This window comes from Drosophila montana, unplaced genomic scaffold (assembly GCF_035044405.1).
Source record: "Drosophila montana isolate Dmon_TW-CO22-7 unplaced genomic scaffold, ASM3504440v1 contig_2127_1, whole genome shotgun sequence".
NCBI classification, from domain to species: Eukaryota; Metazoa; Arthropoda; class Insecta; order Diptera; family Drosophilidae; genus Drosophila; species Drosophila montana.
Genome location: NW_026997035.1, coordinates 1,076,855 through 1,098,993, shown reverse-complemented (window position 1 = coordinate 1,098,993; position 22,139 = coordinate 1,076,855). Strand labels below are relative to the sequence as shown.

Sequence of the window (22,139 nt, the reverse complement as noted above, 5' to 3'; positions counted from 1 at the left end):
ACGAGATGAATGAAGCATATCATTTTAAAATCGCACAGTATTTATCCGAGATATACGAAAAAGAGTGTTTTTGAGCAATTTGTAATGGTATCTTTAGTATATTTCAAGTATATTAAAGCGGATCTTCTTCGAAAGCGGATCTTCATTCAAATCATAGAGATCAATCGAATCGAACTAATTTTGTATTCTTTAGTAAAATGCGCATCGGTTCCAGCTGAAAAAAGTCGTAGTTTCTGGGTTGGCCCTGCATCCTTGGTGAACTATGCCAAATAGATAGTTGTCTTGCTCCGAATCCTTGAATAATGGACAAGCATGTGGCAAAAAGTGTCTCCTGCTTTCACTGTTTCAGTCGAGTGCTGTTTTGCAAAACTCATTTGCATATGTTAAGTTTCCATTACATTGTGTCCTCTGCTGCTGTGGGAGATGGTGACAAGGAGTAGGAACAGCTGTTTGTGTGTGGGATCAGAATTAACACTTGATTTGGGTTTGGTTAACAAACAAATTTGTGTCCACAGTGTGCACAATATCAACTGTTGCAGGTCTCAATGTTTGCCAAGTTTATTTGCCCAAAGGACACGTAATATTTTTAATTCGGCAGGTGTATAAATTTTGTCATTTAAAAGGTCGAGAGAAATACGAAAATAATATGGCAACTAAAAGTCCACTAATTAAGGAAGATTTAAACAAAATTCCCATATTCAGGAACGAGTTCTAGACTTGAACAAAGATGTTGTTGTATATATTATCAAGTATTGGAGGAGTAGGTATACAATTTTTAAATAGTACAAATAAACTTAGTTATAATACGTTTTCTTTTAATATAAAATAATTTATAGCATACTTTTCAGAGCAGTTTAATAGCTAATTTACAATATGAATGCAAACTTACAGAAAATACTATTGCGGATCGTTTGGTTCAGGCTTCGTCTTTAGGTTGGGTTTATTAATCTGGTTTTTCTTTGCGGTCTACCTATTATTTGTAATATAGTTTGTAATATGTATTTGGTCATTTTCATATATCGAACTAAGTTAATCTCTAATACTCAGAGTACTGAAAGTATTGTAAACGCAATTCTAAAATATGTTGCCATAATATTTCTAAAAATGTACATACACGAATTGTAAAACAAACAAATAGAATAAACTAATTCAATCTACATTCATCTTAAATAAAATTGTGATAATTAGTTAGTTGATTCATTTAAATGTAATCAAATGACAAAAGTTTCCCTTTAAGCAGAAGGTGCCAACAGAAACCTTTATTTCAAGCTCGTTGACTATCTAATAACACGACCGCAAATAACATCAATAGACACTGTTTATTTATGGTGATTATGTTTCGACGCCTAGATCCCGGCTCTATAAACCTCGAATCTAACTGGTTGGTTGGAGCACAACCACAAAGCCATCCAGTCCAACAAATTAACTAATTGTGCAATAGACATTTTCCTAAACTTCTGACAATGGACTTGACAAACCGAAAGGGCGGGACGATTGGGTTGCCAATCAGCAGCAACAAAATTTGTGGCCAAAGTGGTGTTTCGCATTAGCCTAACACATAGACACATATATTTATATATATTTGTATATATGCCTTGGCACATATTTACATGTTAGCTGTGTACATAAATCTGGTGCGCTTTGACCCGGTTCGTGGCACGGCTGCAGGAAACACAAATTACGATTAACATAAGCATTACCTGCGGTCAGAGTGTCTAGCAGCACAGGCACAGGACGAAGAAGGAAAAATGTTAAATGGGCTCTCCAGTTTTCCGGGCGAAACATGACAAAATTTGTTCATTGTTCGGGGTTGTTATCTATGGGCCATGTGCAGATGCCAGGCTACGAGTTGATTTAGTGCAGGTCCAATAGGCCGCCCAGCCAAGCGCTGCCAGACCATTCAATGGACATGTCAGCGGGGGCGTCCCGGGTGGCGAGCGGTTTGCTGTTTGTGATTCGAGATTAGCCACTTTGACTTCAACATTTATTGCATGCCAATAACTTTTGTCCGGGCATAAAGGTGCGCTGGCATTTGGGGTGTGCGTGTGTGCGAGTGTGTGTGTGTGTGTGTGGGTTTCGGCCAATGCCAATACCTGCAATGCTTGGTCAATTTGCATACATGGTACATGGTTAGCCAAAATAACAACAGCAACTGGCAGCAGCTACCTTTTGTGACTGGCAGCTTGTAATGAATTTTCGGTTTTTTTGCTTTTCTTTTGTGCGAACAATTTCGATTTTCTGGCTCTTCCTTGGTTTCCGAAATGCAAATTGAACGTGTTGTGTTCGAATTTTGAATAATTGACAGCACTTGAAATCCGAAAGCCTGTGGCCACTTTAGCAACAATTGACTGTAGCTTGCCTTGTTTGACCTTATTGTTATCTAACTCAATTAAAAATTACAAAATCAAATTAAACATTTTAATTGGATTTGTGCAGCAGAATATGAGCTAGGCCTTAAATTAAATTTATTATTATTTTTTTTTAATATAATTGAAGTGATAATATAGACGATTTTCTCTTGACCAAAACTAGGACTAAAATAGGAAGGGTCTTAAATTTAATATAAGAGCTAAATAATCATGTTTGTTGATAAATGTTATTGGCTTTTGGATAAAGCTTTTTGGTTACCAAAAAAGTATTGTTATGAAAAATTGTTAATGCTTGGAATTCTACAAAGATATTTATGATAATTGAATAAATAGTTAAAGAACATTTGATATTAAATTTATAATATAATTGTTTATAATAACTTTATTCGCATTTGGATATATGCACATTTGACACATTTGACACTTGGTATATATTTGAATATAAACAGTTTTTACTTACATTTTTAGGCACATTTTTAATTTTTAAATTATAAACATTTCAAATTGTATTTTTAATAAATCAGCTCAAATGCTGTTCTTTAATCCTGTTAAAGAATGATCCCACATATGAGTCCAAAAGATTATCCCGTGAGTACCAAAAATTGTGTCCAATTTAGTAGCGTGTGCGCTCGTCGTAGCGTTTGATTAAACTGAAATCGTGAATACAATAAGAAAATCAATAATTATCCAAATTACTTATTTATTAATTAACTTAACAAAAATGCAAATCTTTTCATCTTGAGTGCTGTAAAAATATGAATAAATAGTGAATACATTAGTGAATAGCTTGAATTGCGAGTGTTTAAAAATATATAGAGCCTGTTGTGGATAGTTGGCGAAATCTTACCTGAGCCTTCAAAAATGGAATACAAACTGTTTGAATTATGTTTATTTAATATTCAATGTAATTTATAATAATATTCTGTTTGGCTTTTGAAGAAATATGTGCTTAAAAACTAACCATTTAGTTGATATTCAATTGGAGATTAATTTCCAGCTTGATTTGGAATTTATTTAAGCCTCACTGTGGCTCTATAACTAGGAGCTCTACAACATATGTGTCTACAAATGTGAATTAATTTATTTATCGTTTAATAATACCGTAATTAACACTAGAAAGCAACAACAACTAAACATGAATTAATTAATTTATGTACATATTCCAGAGCTCGAGGGCTATGTTTATTGTAATTAAACAACTATTGATATATTTAATTTGCAACTACATGGGTTTACAATTAGCAAAAGTCAAATGGAATTGCGTATTTTTGTGCACAAAACATAAATATATATATACCCTACACATGAGTATAGTTCATTTGCGATTCATTTAGAATGCTGCTTAAGACTAAGCCTTAAATTTACCACATCACATAGAGTACCATACGAAATACGGAATACGGAATAGAGTGTATCGATTATATTTAAATGTATTTACAACAAATTGAGCCTAACAATTGCCATGGAATTCGCATACAACTAATAAGTACATACCGAAATGAGCTTTACTGTAGGGCCAAATGTGCTCGAGTCCAAGTCAAGTATTCAATTAATTTCTTCCCTTCTGCACACACATATGCAGCTCACACACGAGGACGTGAGCTAAGCTTAAAGCTTTGCCTGTGCGTGCGTCAGAGCTTCGTTCATTAAAGCACACTTACACATGTGCAACGCACTAATACAAACGCATCGTCTGCAATGTAAAGAGCTTTGGGGCCAGGGCATTAACAGAGCCACCGCAAAATGTATGAACTTTGCTAATGCCAGAAAACCCACATGGTTATGCGCAGAGCACATATTGCAGGCTTAAAGCCTTTGGTAATTTACATGCCAATTCGAATTCCAGTTACAGACACCAACCTAACAAGTGCTGACTGCCCTCTGGGGTGTTAATGATGCTGATGCCGATGCCGATGCTGGTGTTTGAAGGGGGGCCGGATAGCACAACAATTACTGCCAATTAGCATAGCCAGTGCGTGTGTATGTGTGTGTGTCAGTGTGTGTGTGTGAATTTGGGTGCGAGAGTGAGATCAGTGGCCAAATGGTTTAGAGCTGCTCGTCGGCCTGTTGGGACAACGCACCCTCCTCCAGCAGCTCCACAATCAGTGTGCCTCACCTTTTCTCATTGATGATGGAGGCGCGTCCGATGCCGGCACCAGGGCCGCCCACATTGTGGGCATGCCCATTGCCGCTGCCTGCGTGCTGTAATGGCATCGAGTCCTGGCGATGAAAACTGCCGCCACGACCGCCTCCACCGCCGCCTCCGCCGCTGCCAGCCCCCACGCCATGGTTATTGTTCATGTGCAGCGAGGCACGATGGGCGGCCAGGCTGCCGCCAACGGCTCCGCCCCCACCGCCGCCCACATAGGTGGAGCGACGCATCGAGGTGACGCTGGTGTCCATGACGCCCGTTGCGGTCGAGTGTTGCCGGAGGTGCGGCTGCCGCTTGACGCAAATGCAGCACAGATAACGGTTGAAATGCTGCCGAAACACACCGGACACACAATAAAGCGCCACAGGATTAACGCACGAATTGAGGAAGCTGCAAATTGAAAAGACCAAAGCGAAAAGTTAGTCCATGGACACATGCTAATTTGCCGCAGGCCGTTAACTATGCGCAGTCCACGGGTTAAAGGTTATGCGCTATATAGACTACTTTGACAGCTTAATTGCCAGCCCAATCTATATTAATGTAATCAACAGTAGGCTAATGTTGCAGTCGTTATAGCCATGTCCCTCTGTCCCTCTAAACGCCTGCCTGTTTCTATGCAAACCTGTCGCGCAGCTCTTTTTTAAAAGCAGTCCAAATTACTGATGATTAGCTTTTTTAGATTTCAGGTTTACATTTCGAAATCTCGTGGAATTACGAAGGATGAAATGATTTATCTTATGAACCTTCAACATAATATTTTAATTATATTTAAATATTATGATTATATTATAATTATAATAATTCATATAATATTAAAGTCAAAGTTCTTTAACATGAAAACATTTATTAGTAAGAAATCCTGAATCCTGAAATTCTGAAATCCCATTCCTAACCATTTTATAAGAAATTCAATATTGCTGATGAATTTGAACTAGCGACCGCTTGCTTGTCCGACGTTCAGACAACGCTGTCAGCTTTTAAAGCTAAGACAATTCATAAACGTTTTGCGTCCCTTTTACTTATTGATCCAATTCCTGGCATTTATATTCAAATCCTTAGCAGTTGAGCACACACTTTAATTCCTGCCAATCCCTTTTGCGTCCGGGTTTTTAATTCGCTACGTTTTGGATTCGATTTGTTTCAATTTTCCACTGAATATTTTATTCGAGTAGAGTTTATTTGTTTTCTTTCGTTTGTGGGCAACCCTTTTGGCATTAAAATGCAAATTATTCTCAGTGGAGCTGACAGTTTCTGACGACACAAATTAAGTTGCCCAAAATGCTGACACATTATTTTTTGCACTTTACTGCGCTAAGTGACGCCCCCCTGCCCCATCGTTAGGCGAAAGGGGCGTGGCAGCTGTCAGCGAAATAAAATTTACTACAACTTGACGCCTGAGGGGTGTGTCGGTGTGAGGTGGAGGGAGGGGTGTTGTATTGGGGCTTGGGTTTAAGTTTTTACTCGGATTATCTCTTTCAATTAAAAATCATGCCAAAAGACGACGCCCGGGGCAATGCAGTGGAAATGAGTGCAGGAAAACCAAGTCTAAAGACGGAAAACTTCGCATATGCTTGGCTGCCATTGACTCTCCCCTATTGCCACATCCCGCCGCACACACCCCCCTCTCCCCCTCTCTCTGCTTTGTGTGTCAGCGTGCAATATGATGGCACTGGCAATGGAATTTCAAGGATTGCGCGCGACAGCAAACAGCTTTCATTCCCCAACCGCGGCCCCAAGGAAAAACCAAATGGAAAAACTGCTAAAAATCGCAGTAGTTTGTGGCAGCTGCTGTTGCAGTTGCAGTTGCAGCAGTAGTCGCTTACCTTGTACAAAATCCAACGATGCGCACCACATGCCAGAAATCATCGAAATCCTCCTCGGCGGTGGGATAGAAATGGTACCACAGCTCGAATACATGATATGGAAAGAAGCAAATAAAGAATACTGCCCGGGCAATTAGTAGGCCTTAGATAAAGCGATTTTTAAGCACATTCCCAAGCCTGGAATCGTGTCATACTCACCGACCACAAAGGCCACCACCATGCGTGCCACATGGCGACGGGCGCGCGCCTGGCTGCGGCTCTGGATGCTCAGCTGCTCGCCGGGCATGTCCCGGGCGCTGATGTGCAGCCGCTTGGCCATCATGATGTACAGCACGCCAATGATGGACAGCGGCACCAAATAGTATATCGACGCCTTTGCAACCACCATATATCTGCAAATGGAAGAGCCCGAAGAGAGAGTGCTTAAAATGGGTATCTTAATGGGAATATCCCAGTTAAGGACCTCGTAATAACAGTCTCTGTACTGGGCTGTCAGCGAGGGGCGGAGATTAATTGTTGAAAATGGCGTGAATCGAGCAACTGACAGTGCAGCTTAATTAATCACAGCCCATCGGAGATTTGTCAGCAATCTGTCCATCACATTGGAAAAAAACCCGTTTTTGAGCTCTACTATAAATAAATTCATTTAATTCGACTTCAATCAACTGATTTAATATGAAAAATCCCGTTCTTTGCTTTAATTTGCTTTAATTATAAATGCTACTCGTTTAATTTAATTCCCGTTTACGTTTGTTTGTTGTGTAAAAGCCAATCTACAAGAGACTGTAGCTTGTCAATATTCAAATACGTATATAAAAGAAGCTTTACAACTTAATTATTTAATTGCAACCAATAATCTGTCAATTTATATACTCTTTTGCATTTTATAAGATTTTTGACTTTTTCTTTGAGTTTTACAGAAAAAAAATGTATATTAAATGTGCTTTAAGTAAAGCACAAAAAACCAAGACCTAGAGTTAGAATACAAAATAAGTCCATCAAATCCTAACAACTGAAGTCTTTTTCATTATATCGATAATTACCGATATTGAGTCATTCCTTTTTTGGGACACAACTCAAGAATTATAAAAGCTTGATACAAGAAATTTGGTATATGGGTTCTTGTTTTGTATGATTGGAATGAGAATATTTGACTTTTTGGATACCTCAGCCCAAGCTGTAAGTAAGTCTTGTTTATATTTATTTTTGTTATCACCATTCTAAACAGGAATATAAGTACCTTATGGAATTCCTGAAAAATAGAGTGAAAGGAATTTTATGAAATCCCCGATTTAATTTTAATTTTGTTTATTTTTTTGGCAAGAGCTTGTAGCTAATCTCAGTGACATATCCTAAGCCGATTAAGTCTCAACTGGTATTTTATTTAAAACACAAAATTTCAAACCGAAAGTTCCTTCTGTGGGATTATCAAACACTTTTTTATGTTGTATACGAAGTATGAATGAATCAAATAGACCAAATACTGACAGCTCTTGTACAAACTCAATATATCCTAATTGCTTGATTCGAAGGGGTATTAAAACGTGATTCGATTGCAATTGCTTTTTTATTATTAAAATCATTAAAGTACGTGTCCAGCTATTGTAACTTAATCCATTTGTTAATTGAAAAAAGTATTTAAAACTCGCAAATACCAGTTAAACGACTTAAAAGGAATTTTATATTGACAGGTTTTTAATTGCGTTCTTATTGTTTGAGTGCTTGATATCTTATTTAAATGCAAATATAGTTTTAAAAAATAAAACTCTACTAAAGTTAAAGAAACATAATAATTGGCAAGTGTTGATCAACACTATATATGATTAATTAATTAAATAATGTAAATATTTTGCAACACTGGGCAGTCAGCTTATGCTCAGAATTTAATAAATATCATCAATTTAATATGAAGAACATTTAAAGCTCAACTGCTTGACAGGACTTTTTAAGGACTCCAACAAATTATGGCATTTAATTTAATTTAGACTCGCAGCTCAGACAGAAAACGAGATAATTGCCAAATACATTAAATGAAAATTAGATATAAATTCAGTAAGCGGATTTGGGCCAAATAGCTGCATGTCTAAGCCATATTTAACAATTTGTTAGACTATTAAAATGCCAGCAGGGTGAAGACATTCAATAAATTACAAAGCGCAGCCCATTTTGATGACTTACGACAGAATAATTCGTTAGCATAAAAGGCAAAATGAGCGAAAATTCACATCTTTCTTTTTGTTTTTATTCATAATATTTGTGGGGTTTTTTTCTCGAATATTTAGTAAGGGGAAAAAGGTTAGCTTTACGCCGAAGAACGAATGCCCTTGCCTAGAAATACTTTTATGCGAAAGGCTTATATCCAATTGATTGTTCCAATAGGATTCGATACGGACTTGCAAATATGTTAGAAGAATAGAGTGAAGTTCGAAAATAAGTCTTCTATTTAAAAAAAAAATGGAATTTTTCATCCAAATCTCTTGAGTTCAAACACATGGAATCTTATAGAGCTATATGATATAGTAGTCCGATCTTAATAAGGGATTGCTCATATGTGAGGAGCAAGCTACAACTTGTAGAGATAACTTAAAAATATATAAATACTTCATACAAGAATTTAACTTATGAACGATCGTAATTTGACTGCTATAAGATATAGTTGTCCTATACAGCCCATATAAAGCAGAAAGACAAATTCGCATAGAAACTCGCAAACGGACATGACTATATAGACAACAGACGACTGTTGATACTGATCAAGAATATATATACCTTTATGGGCCAGAAATCCTTGAATGTCTTACACAATTCGTGACAAATACATAATACTCTCTCTACAAGGGTATAAAAACATGCTGAGGAGTTATAAAAGGGTTTTTATGAATTGGATAAAAAAATTAGTAACCAGTTGGCTGAAGCTGTGTAAATTACAGCGGAGAGGGAGAAAGAGAGAGTGATAGAGCGAGAGAGAGAGAGACGGGCAGATAATGTGGCAACAGCTGCCGTTGTCCAGCATGAAAGGATTTCCAACTTATGGCAACAGACGGGCACACACAGCCGCAGCGAGAGGCGGGGCCAGGTTGTGGCAACAAGCTGCATTAAAAGGAAGAGCGGAAATAAATTTAAGTTGCCTATCGGCGCGAGGAATGCGAGGAGCAGCATATGGTCAAAGCAGGGACAGAGTGTACCAGGTGGACGACATGGACATGGAGCCGAGCAACAGCTTGATGATCTGAACTGGGAAGGGTAACAAAGCGGTTGGTCAGGGTGGCATTTTAATGATTTTAAGCGTCCTTTAAAGTGCCACGTGAATTACAATACCTCCTGAGCATGCAAATCGGTTTAAATGAACGGACATAAGTAACTGGCAATAAAGTACTTCGAGCACATCTCTAGAAGGGTAGCGTATACATAACATTTAAAATAGTTAGGCTTCTCAATTCTAAGAAACGATTTAATGCAATTTCATTTGCATTGTTTGCGGCTTCTCATATACAAATTTATATTCACACAGAACTGAGCATTGTTCTTTCTCCAAAATAAATTGCTGGAAATTGAAAAAGCCTACATTCAATTGTTGGGAAAATATAAATTGTTTTCCTCTGAAAAACTCATGTCTGTAATTTGTATTGTTATAAAATTCCAGGAACCAGAAATACCAAGTATTTTGAAGGTGATTTCGGTAAGCATCAAATTTTGTTTGTTTCAGCTTCAGTTAAATAAATGCTACGAATTGTTCTTTACAGGAACGTAAATATTACATTTTTTCTCCCTGGTTTCGCATACCCTTCGACAAGGTAACCCCGTTTACCTGCGATTCATTTTCCTAGTTTAATTTAAGTCTCACATGCCATTAAGTACCAGGAAATGTTAATTACTCAAATTGTTGGTTTTCACAAATTGGCAATGTCAGAAAAACAAAAAAAAAAACAAATGTATTTAGAAATTTTTGTTTTTACATTGTTAAAACCCTGACAACTCACAACTAAAGACACACAAATGGCGCTTAGGGCAACAGCTATTTATAAATAAAATATCAAACTTAAAATAAAAAAAAAAGAAATTTTGACAGCATAACAAAATTTTAGATTCTATGAAAAGACAATTAAAAACAAGCCCTGTGAGTATGATGTAAGCAGGTTATTGTTAGAAACTGCAAGGACTAAACATATAGATCATATTTGATGTATAACATATATAGTATACCTTTTTTTCGGACTAGCTGATAAATGGCCTTATTAAAATAAAAAAGACGGGTTTTAAGGCCATTCCACCCGCAACTGTGGAAACTAGGTGAGAAACGGTTGAATGAAACCCATGCGATCGCCTTCAAACTAATTTTCAACAATCTTATTTGAGACTTTTCATGTTTTTCGGAAAATCTACCCCTTGGGTAGAAAATGGGGATCAAAAGTAATTTAAAAGGCGAAAGTTAAATTTTGATCGGATCAAGGTTTTGCTATGAAATGAAATGATTTGCCCCGAGCAAAGCCGGGTACTACACGTTAATCTAATATAATTAAATATCACATTTTATAATGTAACTTAAAGTTTTTTGTTGTTTTCACAATCAATTTTCTTAGCTGTCAATTACTTGAACGGCTTCTGCTTCACTGGACTTCCCTTGCTTGGTGCTTGGGCAGTGGGCATTGGGCTTTTGGGGGGGCGGGGTATGCGTGGACACCCACTTAAAACTAAATAAAACCGAATGGGGCGAAGAAATGCGAAAAGACATCCAACTGATTGGCCATTTGGCCAGCGGCTACTCACTTTGCATAAATCTTGTTTCGAAATGGCGAGCACACTTCAATGGTTATGTTGCCATTGGGCGTGGGCAGGGTATAGCCCTGGATGTCGGAGACAACAAACGATGGCATGCCCAGCATTATGGCAAACACCCAGATAATCACGGCCGTAAAGACAGTCAGCGGCTTTGTCTGTGTGCGAGCAAGTAAGAAGAGAAGAACAATACATAAATGGACGTTAGTTAAGTGACCCAAATGGATCCAAATGGAATAAATGCGCGTTTGGCTCACCTGCAGTTTGCGCAGCGGATTGACAATGGCGCAATATCGTTCCCCGGAGAGCGCTGTCAACGTGAAGACGGAGACGCCAATCGAAATGTCCTTGAAGAATTCGGTTATGCGGCACATGTTACGCTCGAAGGGCCAACTCTCCTGGGTATAGACTATTGTGGCCACTGGGACACAGACCAAAATGACCAGCAGATCGGCCAGCGCCAGCGAGAGTATATAACTGCAAGGCATCGGGAGATAAAGAAAAAATATGTATATTTTATCGATAACATTAATGCGATTATCGGTAATCGATAGATTATTGATCAAAAAACTGAAACAGATTAAGCTTCCTCTATTATTGCATAGGCATATTTGTATTATCCAACGCTTTTCATTTGTAAATAATATTTTTAGAGTTTGAATATGATACCCAAAAAACCTATCTTGTCGTAAAATCGATTTGTATCGATTTTGTGGAATTTGAGGATATATCGATAGAAAAGATTAACTCATTGTATGATATGCGAATTTTAACTATCAAGTGAGACCTCTAACAAATGTAAATATATAATAAAAAAGGGTGTCCCTATCTTTCAATATTTCTGATGCTATTGTCTGTTAACACAGTTAAGTATAATCTGACCCAAAATTGTTACACAACGCTTGTGACTTGCCATCGTATCGATTCAGCAGACCTTAAAGTTTTGTGAAAGTGAAAAGAAATGGAATTTGTGAGCTCAGACACAGTTAAACGTGCCAAATTTGCTGCATGGTTGCACTGGGATTGAATTTGGAACAGAATAGGTATTGTTATCGATATCGGAATGTGAATGGGAACGTGAATGGAAACGGGAATGAAAACGGTGCCGGTTCGGTTCCTGACATCCGTTGTGCATTCACATGGAAAGCACTCGATTTGAAGCGCACTTTGCTGTACAACATTTTCTTTTGTGCTTTTCTTTTTAGACACTTACAAGTGGACTTCTTGATTTGGGTCTGCACGAAATGCCAGCCGCACACTTCGCATAGCCTGAAGCCCAGTCTGGAATATCTATATACATAAGTGTTGTCTAGCGACTGGCAAATGGAATAGAGTTTAATTTCACAGAACTCAAGTTGGGGAAGCAGAAAAGAAAAAACCAAATGTCGCCGTTCGCAGTTAAAAGGCAAATGTGGCCTTCATTTAACAAATTGCTTTGGCATTGACACGCTTGAACCCCATCGAGGTGCCAGACGACGGTTAAGACATTTGTCCCAAACGCGCATCATTCTGACCCACAAATTGGTAGTTCTGATTCGTGTCAATTGACGCTTGTCTAGACACACGGACAAAGACCAGCAAATCAGGCAAAAACTTTTGCGCAAAAAATTAGAACGCTTGGTCCATTGATTGGCTCAAATTGTAGCATGTCATGACTTTCCAAAAGCTACAATCAGTTCACAATAGTTCAATTGTCACCTGGCAGAAAATGCAAGTTTTAGCATTTTTATTTGTATATTTTTTCTTTATTTTTCCACTTGCTCACACAGTCTAAAGAGTATAATCGAGTTGATTAGGACTTTGGAGTATATTTTCGTGTATAGTCAATATATGTATATCTTACACAGATCTGTAAAGACTACTGATGAGCTCCCCCAAAAATCTATACGGCCTGAATGATTTAGGGCCTTGAGCGTCGAACTAACAAGGAAGTTGTCGCCGGTTCAAATCTAGCAGCAATTTGCAATTTTTTATTTGTTTGTTTCATACTTTATTATGATTAATTAAAATGGTTTGGGAATGCTTGAAGTCGACGTCCCGTGACGGCGGATAGTTTATTTTAGTATCTTAATAAATTTGTAGGGCGTTTTGTTTTAAGTTGTTTTTGCACTCTGCACGAGTATTAGACAGTCAGACCCTCACGACTGCAACATTTGCGTTTGGTATGTTTTCTCTTTTACTTGTTAACTCGTGCACAGAAATAACGTGTATTCAATGGAAATTGCAGTATGACATATTTTTTGACAGTCGAAGCGTAAAGACAATTTGTAATATGCTTGTTACGCAACTGTTACTCAGTTCCAAGTCCCTCCTCTGCGACCCCTTGCGATTCTTGCCAGTTCTGTCACCGGCTGTGTTCACAGGCAAACTTTTGATTGTATTTCCATTTCAATTTATTTAGATTTTCCAACAGACGCCCAGAAAACAAGCCACAAGACGCTACACAGTTGTACAAGCTGTAAGTTTCCTACAAGTTTCCAAATTAATAAACATTTGCATATGCCCCAATCAAAGAAGTAAGTGTTCAGGTCGGGCGTGACCGACAAGGAGCTACCCTGTACACAACGCCAAGCTGCAGTAACCCGCTTTTATAATTTTTCTTTCCTACATTAATTCAAAAAGAACCATAAGCAGGCATGCTGCGGCTTTGTTTCTTAAACAACTCCGGACTCTAAAGTTGGGCCTTTATATCTAACATAAATAAGAAGATTAGATTTATACTTTATGGGATCGAATGTGCCTCTTTCCGCTTGTTACCTACATTTACACCAAACCCTTATTTTCTAACATAACATAATATAGTATAAGTAGCGTCGACAGCTGTTCGCTTTGCAATGTTTTGCCAACTCGATTTGGCATTTTTTTTTATACAAATACAGCTTAGCAACAGTTAAGCCAGCTCCAAAACAAAGCTGTCAATATGCGAGTGTCATCCTCTGGCTATTCAGTGGAATCAAATAAACGCAATCGGATCTGCCTGACAAGCATTAAGCATACGCCGTGTGGACCAGCACTCAGTTGATAAGGTTTTTTTTGTTTGTGCCTCGCAAGAGTTTAAGCGTAGCTAAGCTTAACATTTGACTAAAGCTACTGTAGAGCTAGATTAAATTTGTTGAAATTAAGAGGGGTATTAAGTATTAACTCTCATTTAAGCTATTAACCGAATTCAACTTCTTAAATAACACAAATGTAATAAGCAATTACTTCTACCCTGTTAAAAGCAAGCTTAAACAAACTTTTGAAGATAAAGGTATATTTAATCCTTCACGAATATGAAGTACCTTTTTAATGATATATACACAACTTTTAAAAGCATATTAATCTTTTCCAAACCAATTAACTTTCCATGGCTATAAAATATAAATCATCAAAATGTTCAGTGGAGAGGAATTTTTCTTCTATATTAAAGTGTCTTCACAACTGAATAGGTTTTTTTTGTAATAACACAATAAAAATGATAACGATAATGATAATGATAATGATAATGATAATGACAATGACAATGACAATGACAATGACAATGACAATTAAAATGACAATGACAATGACAATGACAATGACGATGACAATGACAATGACAATGACAATGACAATGACAATGACAATGACAATGACAATGACAATGACAATGACAATGACAATGACAATGACAATGACAATGACAATGACAATGACAATGACAATGACAATGACAATGACAATGACAATGACAATGACAATGACAATGACAATGACAATGACAATGACAATGACAATGACAATGACAATGACAATGACAATGACAATGACAATGACAATGACAATGACAATGACAATGACAATGACAATGACAATGACAATGACAATGACAATGACAATGACAATGACAATGACAATGACAATGACAATGACAATGACAATGACAATGACAATGACAATGACAATGACAATGACAATGACAATGACAATGACAATGACAATGACAATGACAATGACAATGACAATGACAATGACAATGACAATGACAATGACAATGACAATGACAATGACAATGACAATGACAATGACAATGACAATGACAATGACAATGACAATGACAATGACAATGACAATGACAATGACAATGACAATGACAATGACAATGACAATGACAATGACAATGACAATGACAATGACAATGACAATGACAATGACAATGACAATGACAATAATAATGATGATAAAAATAATAATAATAATATTAATAATATGATGATGATAATGATGGTGATGATGATGTTTTTTATTTGAACCAACCGTTTATACAAATTGTGTAATCGATGCTGCTTGAGCCATAAAATTAATGTATTTGATTTCCTTGAATCGATGTGACCTATAAGACTTCCCCTCATTGTACATATATTTAATTTAAAAATTTTGTTTAGTATTCCTGACCAAAGACACCGCCTGCTGTCTGCTGCCACAAAGTTATGAAACATTTCTTGAGAACTTTTAATTTGGTCAAAAAAGTCGACAGCTGTTTTGACCCCAAGAACAAAAAGAAGTTAGTGGGCCGAAGCCGACCACAAGATCTGGACTGGCATATAAAATAAGGGGCAATAAAATCAGAGATGCGCGTCTCATAACTCAGCGCCATGAATGTTGAGTGGCAATTCTTTTAGGCTATTTCTGGGCGGCACGCAGCACGCTCATTTTGGGCCAAAAATATTTATATGAAGTGTACGCCATGATTATACACGCATATGGATGCTCCATACATATATATTAGGGGGAGTGAGTAGATGATGTGCACGCCACGGGTTGCCCATAATCGCAGCACTTACGTGTTGGGTATGTTGCGCATGGAGCGATGCCGAAAGAATATGATGACCAAAGTGCCATTGCCCAGCACGCCCACAATGAAGATGAGCGTATAGAGCACGGTGACAATATAGGTCTCCGGGCGATCCAAAACCTTCACATACTGCGGATACTCCTCGCCGCTGGCGTTATGCGTGCTCGTCGATGTTGTTACCGTTGTCGTTGTTGTTGCCGCCGCTGTTGCCAACGATCCATCCAGCTGACTCGAATTGCTGAGCTGGCTGACATTCAGGACGGCAGCAGCAGCAGCAGCAGCAGCTGCCGCAGCGGCGGTGGCTGCAGCGTTCGACTCCAGCGGCGCATAGGCCAGGCTCGCCGCCAGCGTCTGGCTCATGTCCATTAGAGCCGCTAACATGTTTTTTGGCATTGCTCAGTTGCCCCACTGACTGACTGACTGACTGACGGACTGACTGACTGGCTGAGTGATTGGCTGACGCTCTTTTCTTGTCTTCTCTTGTCTTGTCTTCCTGTTGGCTGCTGTCGCCGTGTGCGTGTCGTTTAATGTGCTCGTTCGGGCCACTTCCGTTTACTTTTTGGCCTTTTTTGGTTCAAGTTTTGCACTTTTTGCCAAGGGGTATTCAGTTTATGGCATTTAGGTTTTTAGTAGAGTGGTTGTTGTTAGTCGTGATGCTGCCACAGTTGCGTGTTTTATTTTGCACATTTTGTTTTAGCTGTGACCACATTTGCTGTCTTTGTTGTTGTTGCAGTTGCTGTTGTTGTTGTTGTTGTTGTTGCTGTTGCTGTTGCTGTGTGTGGCTTTGCCCTTTGACTGGCGCCAGTTGCTGCCATGCTGCGGAGAGAGAAAGCGAAAAACCGAAAGTAAATAGTTGTTTAAGTCGTTGTAGTAAAATGATTTAAGCTGCTTTCTGTGCAAGAGAAAACAACACTGCGTATGTGTAACATATAACATTTTATATATAGCTTAATTACGCTGCGGTTTATATTCATTTTATGCCTGTCACATTTTGTTGTTCATTTAATACGTGTTCATTAAAAGAGATACGAAAACAACTTTGTTGCACCCGTTTTATTCAAAATGTTTAAAGTCCTTCATAAAATTTAAAAAAAAAATATCGAATCAAAGCAATGAAATATATATAAAAAATATAAGGGTAAAAGCAATGCATAAATTTAATTTGTGCTAAATTTGTGTATATTAGTATTCCTTTGAAATATATATTTTATAATTTCTGGAAAAACGTGCATGTTGAATTTCAGCTTATACGATTATAGAGTTTCGAGTTCTAAAAATGATTACCCATTTCAAAATTTACATTATTTTGCTCTCGCTTGTTAAAGATCTGTGAGCATGATCATGAACAGGTTCACGCTTGAACCGCTTGCGAATTATAAGCGAAAACTATGCAAAGTTTAATTTATCCTAGCAAAATCAATCTGTGTTTTATGAATTGGTACAAGCTGTACAAGCTGTTGTAGGTTCACGCTTGAACCGCTTGCGAATTATAAGCGAAAACTATGCAAAGTTTAATTTATCCTAGCAAAATCAATCTGTGTTTTATGAATTGGTACAAGCTGTACAAGCTGTTGTAGGGAAACACTGTAGGGAAACACATAGCTAAGCTCTTGCTTATAAGAATTCATAAGCTAAACTTCTTCAAGTGATCTCTTCCGCAAAAATTTGCATACCCACATGCCAAATGCAATTTAAGATTGCAATACGGACATTTTTTTCGTCCTTTGTGCAACCGAAGCGTCATATGGTTCACTTTGAGCCCTGGCTTTTGCTCAGTTGGTGCATGGGATTCATTTAATCAGTATTCCGTGTATTGACATTCTTTTGTTATTATTTTTTTTTAAGTTCTTGCAGTAAGACGGAGATACAGTGCGTACAGACATAGTGAAGCAGCTGGCAATGCTGTGGGGCAGTGCGATGGGGGAGAGCTGTGAAACGCTTTGGGAGCTAATACGAATTCATTCGGGCAAATTCAAAGACTTTCAAATCGCAATCAGTCGTCCTTATTCCAACAGCAATCGCAGCCGCAACGCATCTGTGTTAGATCTGGAATCGGATATGTGTCTGAATGGGTCTGGCTGTGTCTGGCTGTGTGTGTGGGCGTTCGTTTGCCTTATGCCGTTTCAATTTCAATTCAATATTAGATTGTTTCGAGGCGTCACTTATTTTGCCGCTATTGATTTCGAGCTAACTGCGGCTTTTCTTTGCGGTCCACGCTTCCTATGCGTGTTATTTATTCATTGGCTAAGAGGGTCGAGCAAATTGTTGGCAAATCGAACAAAATCTTTTTGGGGCCATTTAGCTATTTATAGCTACTCTCTGGCTATCTGTAAGCAGCTTTACCTTAAAGTACGCGTAATTTCAGTGCCCACTTATATGGTACTCGAGAGGCCTTGTGGGTTACCCGGGTCAGGTGCTCAACTATGCGGTCAGGTGTGCCTAGAGCATTTGATGGGCCTTGCATTTGTTTGCCATAAAATCAAGTATTTATTGGACGGCTTCTTGAAATTATTGAGCTGTGCATGGCAAGTGGACGTCGGACTGCTACGATTCGTTCCACAAGTAATTGAAAGATTCAACAAAGCAGAGACCAGCAGCAGAGAGAGACAAACCAGCTGAAGGGCGGCTGCTTGAGCAAATTTGAAATAAAAAACATTCAGATTTACGCTGGATCATAGCCTTCAGAAGATTGAGAAATTAATGTAATTGGTAACCTAATATCATATGTACAAAATTAAGCTATTAAATTTCTAGCATGGTCTTGAATTCTCTGGCATCAAAATCTGACAAAAGCAAAAGCCTTTTAAATTCTAGTAAAAAATCACAGTTTCTGAGCAAAGCACATAAAAGAGTTTAACAGCATGTGCGCTGCTTCTAGCTTAAAGTCATAAAATGGTTTTGGTATTTTATGTGCGGCACGTTGGGCGCCATATGCACCAAGATTTCTCACCATTTTCGTATGCCATAAATTACATATTTAATATCTATATAATTCATTGCATTTTGGTGTTCTATTTATTTATTGAACCACGCATTGTCTCACATATCTTATGCAGCCCTTTTTGGACCTATATCGGTTTGGGCTCTGATAAAAATTACTGAATCTGAAAAGATTTATAAAATTTAATAGTATATGTGTTTCTTTCAGCCGGCGGTCGTAAAAACTTATTGTCATTTTATGTGCTTCCTACGTTGGGCGCCATGTGGCCAACAACGCCTGACGATAGAGTTTTCAGTCAATTGACACGGCACTTGAACGACCCACATTCATAACATTTGTGGCAACTACATAAAGGAGTCAAGCACACAGAAATTTAAGTGCAATTAGCTGTGGCACCGTCCCGGCTCGGGTCAGTAAATAGGAGACTACGAGCTCGTAACCCACGCATTGCCAATGGGCAATATGCTGGCCCAAGTGTCGACAGCCCAACACCAGTATGTATTTTATGTGTGTTGTGTGCTCTGCTGGGAGAGATGTGAAATGTGAAATGTGACTTCCGGCAAAAACGAGCTGAGTGTAAAGCTTCCGCAATATTAATTATACTTCGCATTTAGACAGCGAGCGAACTTAAAGTTTTTACCTACTTCTGCTGCTGTATTGCTCCAAGTTTTATTGGCCGCTTCGGGCGTTAGGCAATTAGACAAGATCCTTAAAACTTGTGAAATATGCCTGTCGATTCTTTTGCGCTCTGCCTTAAACCTGTCTCTCGATGGCACAAAGTTTTGAATGAGGCGCCAACTTCCTGCGGCCATCCGCTGATAGACAAACGGAAGCGACAGCCAGAACGGAAGTAGCTGCGGCAGGACAAAAGCTAAATGTCTGAAGTCAAACAGCTGAAAGTGCGGCACAACAGGCGTCAGCAGAGGCGACGAGATAAGTTTGAGGAAAATACCAGAAACACATCAATTTTCCAGCAAGAGGAAAACAACGAATGCCAAACAAAAGCTCAAGTGGCACGCACTTTAATATAACTGTCAAAGTAAAATGAAAAAAATAAACAACAAAAATAATATTATTAAAGAAAAATAATTTAACTTATGGGACTAGCCCCGCGGCTTAGGTACTCAGCGCCTGTTGACCTCAATCAATTTAATTGCATTTTTAAACAATTTCAGCAAGTTGCCACGGGGAACGACCTGCTAGGCGACAGGAGTATTGCTTTTTAAAAGTTTTAAATATGCTGCTGAGCGAAATTTAATCAGTGCAAAATATTAAAGCGATTCGGACAAACGAGCTACGGACGAAAGTCAATTCAAGTAATGTGAGTGCCGGACAGAAAATTATTATTATTTATGGGGACAGTCATATCTAGAGTTCAGTATTAATCTTTGAATGTGTTCTAATTCGCGTCCTCTATGAAATATTGTGCACAAAAATGTGCTTTAAATGTTAGATAAAAACTATTTAAAGTATCTTTAAAATACACTCATAAATAGTTTTACTTAAATCAAAAATAATATTCACTTCAAATAGTCCTTCAATTTTTAAGCAAAACAAATTGATGGAAATAAAAAGTTCACAAAATGAATTTTGCAAAAAAAAAAATGTCGAATATTTATTATGTAATACAATAATAAAATAATAATATATAATATAATGTTTTAATAGTATACAAAAATCTGCTCAAGCAATATATAAAGAAATTTCGATACTCTTCAAAAACAGTTAAAAAACAACGAATAATATTGGAATCTTTCTCAGCATTTAAGCATAGAAAAAAGCATTCCAGAAGCTGTTCATATATAATTTTCTCAACGTAGCTGACGTTCGCGTCATTCGCGTGACAATTTTTTATTCTATTTGGGTTTGTTTTGCGGCTGCCATCGTTATATCCACGCGTATTTATTTATGATTAAAGCCTGTTATGTCTTGAAGTATGGGTCGACTTTTGCTGCCTGCGCTGAGCTCAGATAGCAACCGGCGGCTGCTTTTTGAACGCAATTACATTTGTCAGAGGGAAAGTCTATTAAAATGCCTGACTGCCTGGCTGCCTGCCTGCCTGACTGACTGGCTGCCAGGCACCCCGTTGTCAGAGCGCCCCGCGGTGCCTACGGCAGTGCGGGCCCCGCTTAAGACTGGGGACTAAGCGCAGACAAAGGCGGATAAAACATATTGTTGGAATGGCGTTCAGTACATGCTCAACATTCTTATGAGTATGTGCTAGATAAATCATAAAGCAAACATAATTTAATGCACACACGCACTCACACTTGTTCCCTGTCAGGTTTTTGCGTGTAAGCTGCACAGCAACAGACGGCTAAGGCGACCGGGCGTATGTGTAATGTGGCAAGCGTGTTAATCATACGCCACGTTTGCGCAGCCAAGCTGAATATTTGGCCCAGCTAAAAAGCGCAAGTGGAAACATTGAGAATATTATTTTTTGTTTTTGTTTTTAACTCATAAGTAACCAAACCAGTCCCAAACTCCAAGTCCAAGCCCATGTCAAACTCATACTAATGGCCCACTCATTATGCAACGCGTTCAAAGCTATTTTAATTAGAGTCGAAAAAATGCTTGCCATTTATAAAGAGAATTAGAAAAAAAGGTGGTCGCTGCTCATTTCGTATGCGCCGCTGCCCTGCCCCAATTGCCGCCTGCCTCAAATATTATGCAAATTTTCATGACGTTCCATTTGCCTCTCTTGCTCCGAGCCGTGAACATAAATATTGACAAAGTTACACGTCTTTACTGCCCCCGGGGCCCCGAAGCTGAATCAATGGCAGACAAGCCAAGGCGCAGGCTGGCACAATAGACACGGACTCAAAGCAGGCGGAAGCTCCGGCTGGGTCATCCATTGCAGGTCATAAAGCGTTGCCATTCGTTATGATTGAAGATGATTGAAGATGATTGCAAATTACTCTGCGTACGCACATCGATTTGGCAAGAAATGCCGCGTTTTGTTTGTATTTCAGTACGGCCAAAAAAAATGGTATATATCGAGAGTACACACAAAGCTCAAGTCGTAAAGCTCGATAAGAGCGAAAGTGAAATGAGCTAAAAACAAATCTTAAGTCGAAAATACATACACGCATAGCAATTTATGGATTCAAATATGAACTGAACGTAATTGCAGAAAGTAATGAGGCGCAGCCAACTTAACTACATACTTAAAGGCGTCTGGCAACGCCGCACTCCTTTATTGTGCATTAAACTAAATTAAAAATGTAAAAATATTGTGACCTTGCGTTGAGAATGTTTTGTTTTT

General features: G+C 38.2%; 2 protein-coding genes across 2 annotated transcripts in view; both read right to left on the bottom strand.

Moving 5' to 3' along the window:
* Positions 1–2,852: 2,852 nt before the first annotated feature.
* CCHa2-R (CCHamide-2 receptor) lies at positions 2,853–16,459 on the bottom strand. The gene is made up of 7 exons (XM_064680650.1): positions 15,923–16,459; positions 11,378–11,597; positions 11,112–11,278; positions 6,543–6,736; positions 6,345–6,465; positions 4,486–4,911; positions 2,853–3,019 (listed from the first exon to the last, which is right to left on the bottom strand). The coding sequence occupies exons 1-7, from the start codon at positions 16,324–16,326 to the stop codon at positions 2,983–2,985; spliced, it is 1,569 nt and encodes a 522-aa protein (XP_064536720.1). The 5' UTR covers positions 16,327–16,459; the 3' UTR covers positions 2,853–2,982.
* A 146-nt stretch (positions 16,460–16,605) lies between these two features.
* The window catches only part of LOC135427198 (GTPase Era, mitochondrial), a 48,528-nt gene continuing 42,994 nt past the window's right edge, over positions 16,606–22,139 (bottom strand). Inside the window, exon 4 of the mRNA XM_064680653.1 lies at positions 16,606–16,749. The gene's annotated coding sequence lies outside the window, so the exon portion shown is untranslated. The remainder of the gene's footprint in view (positions 16,750–22,139) is intronic.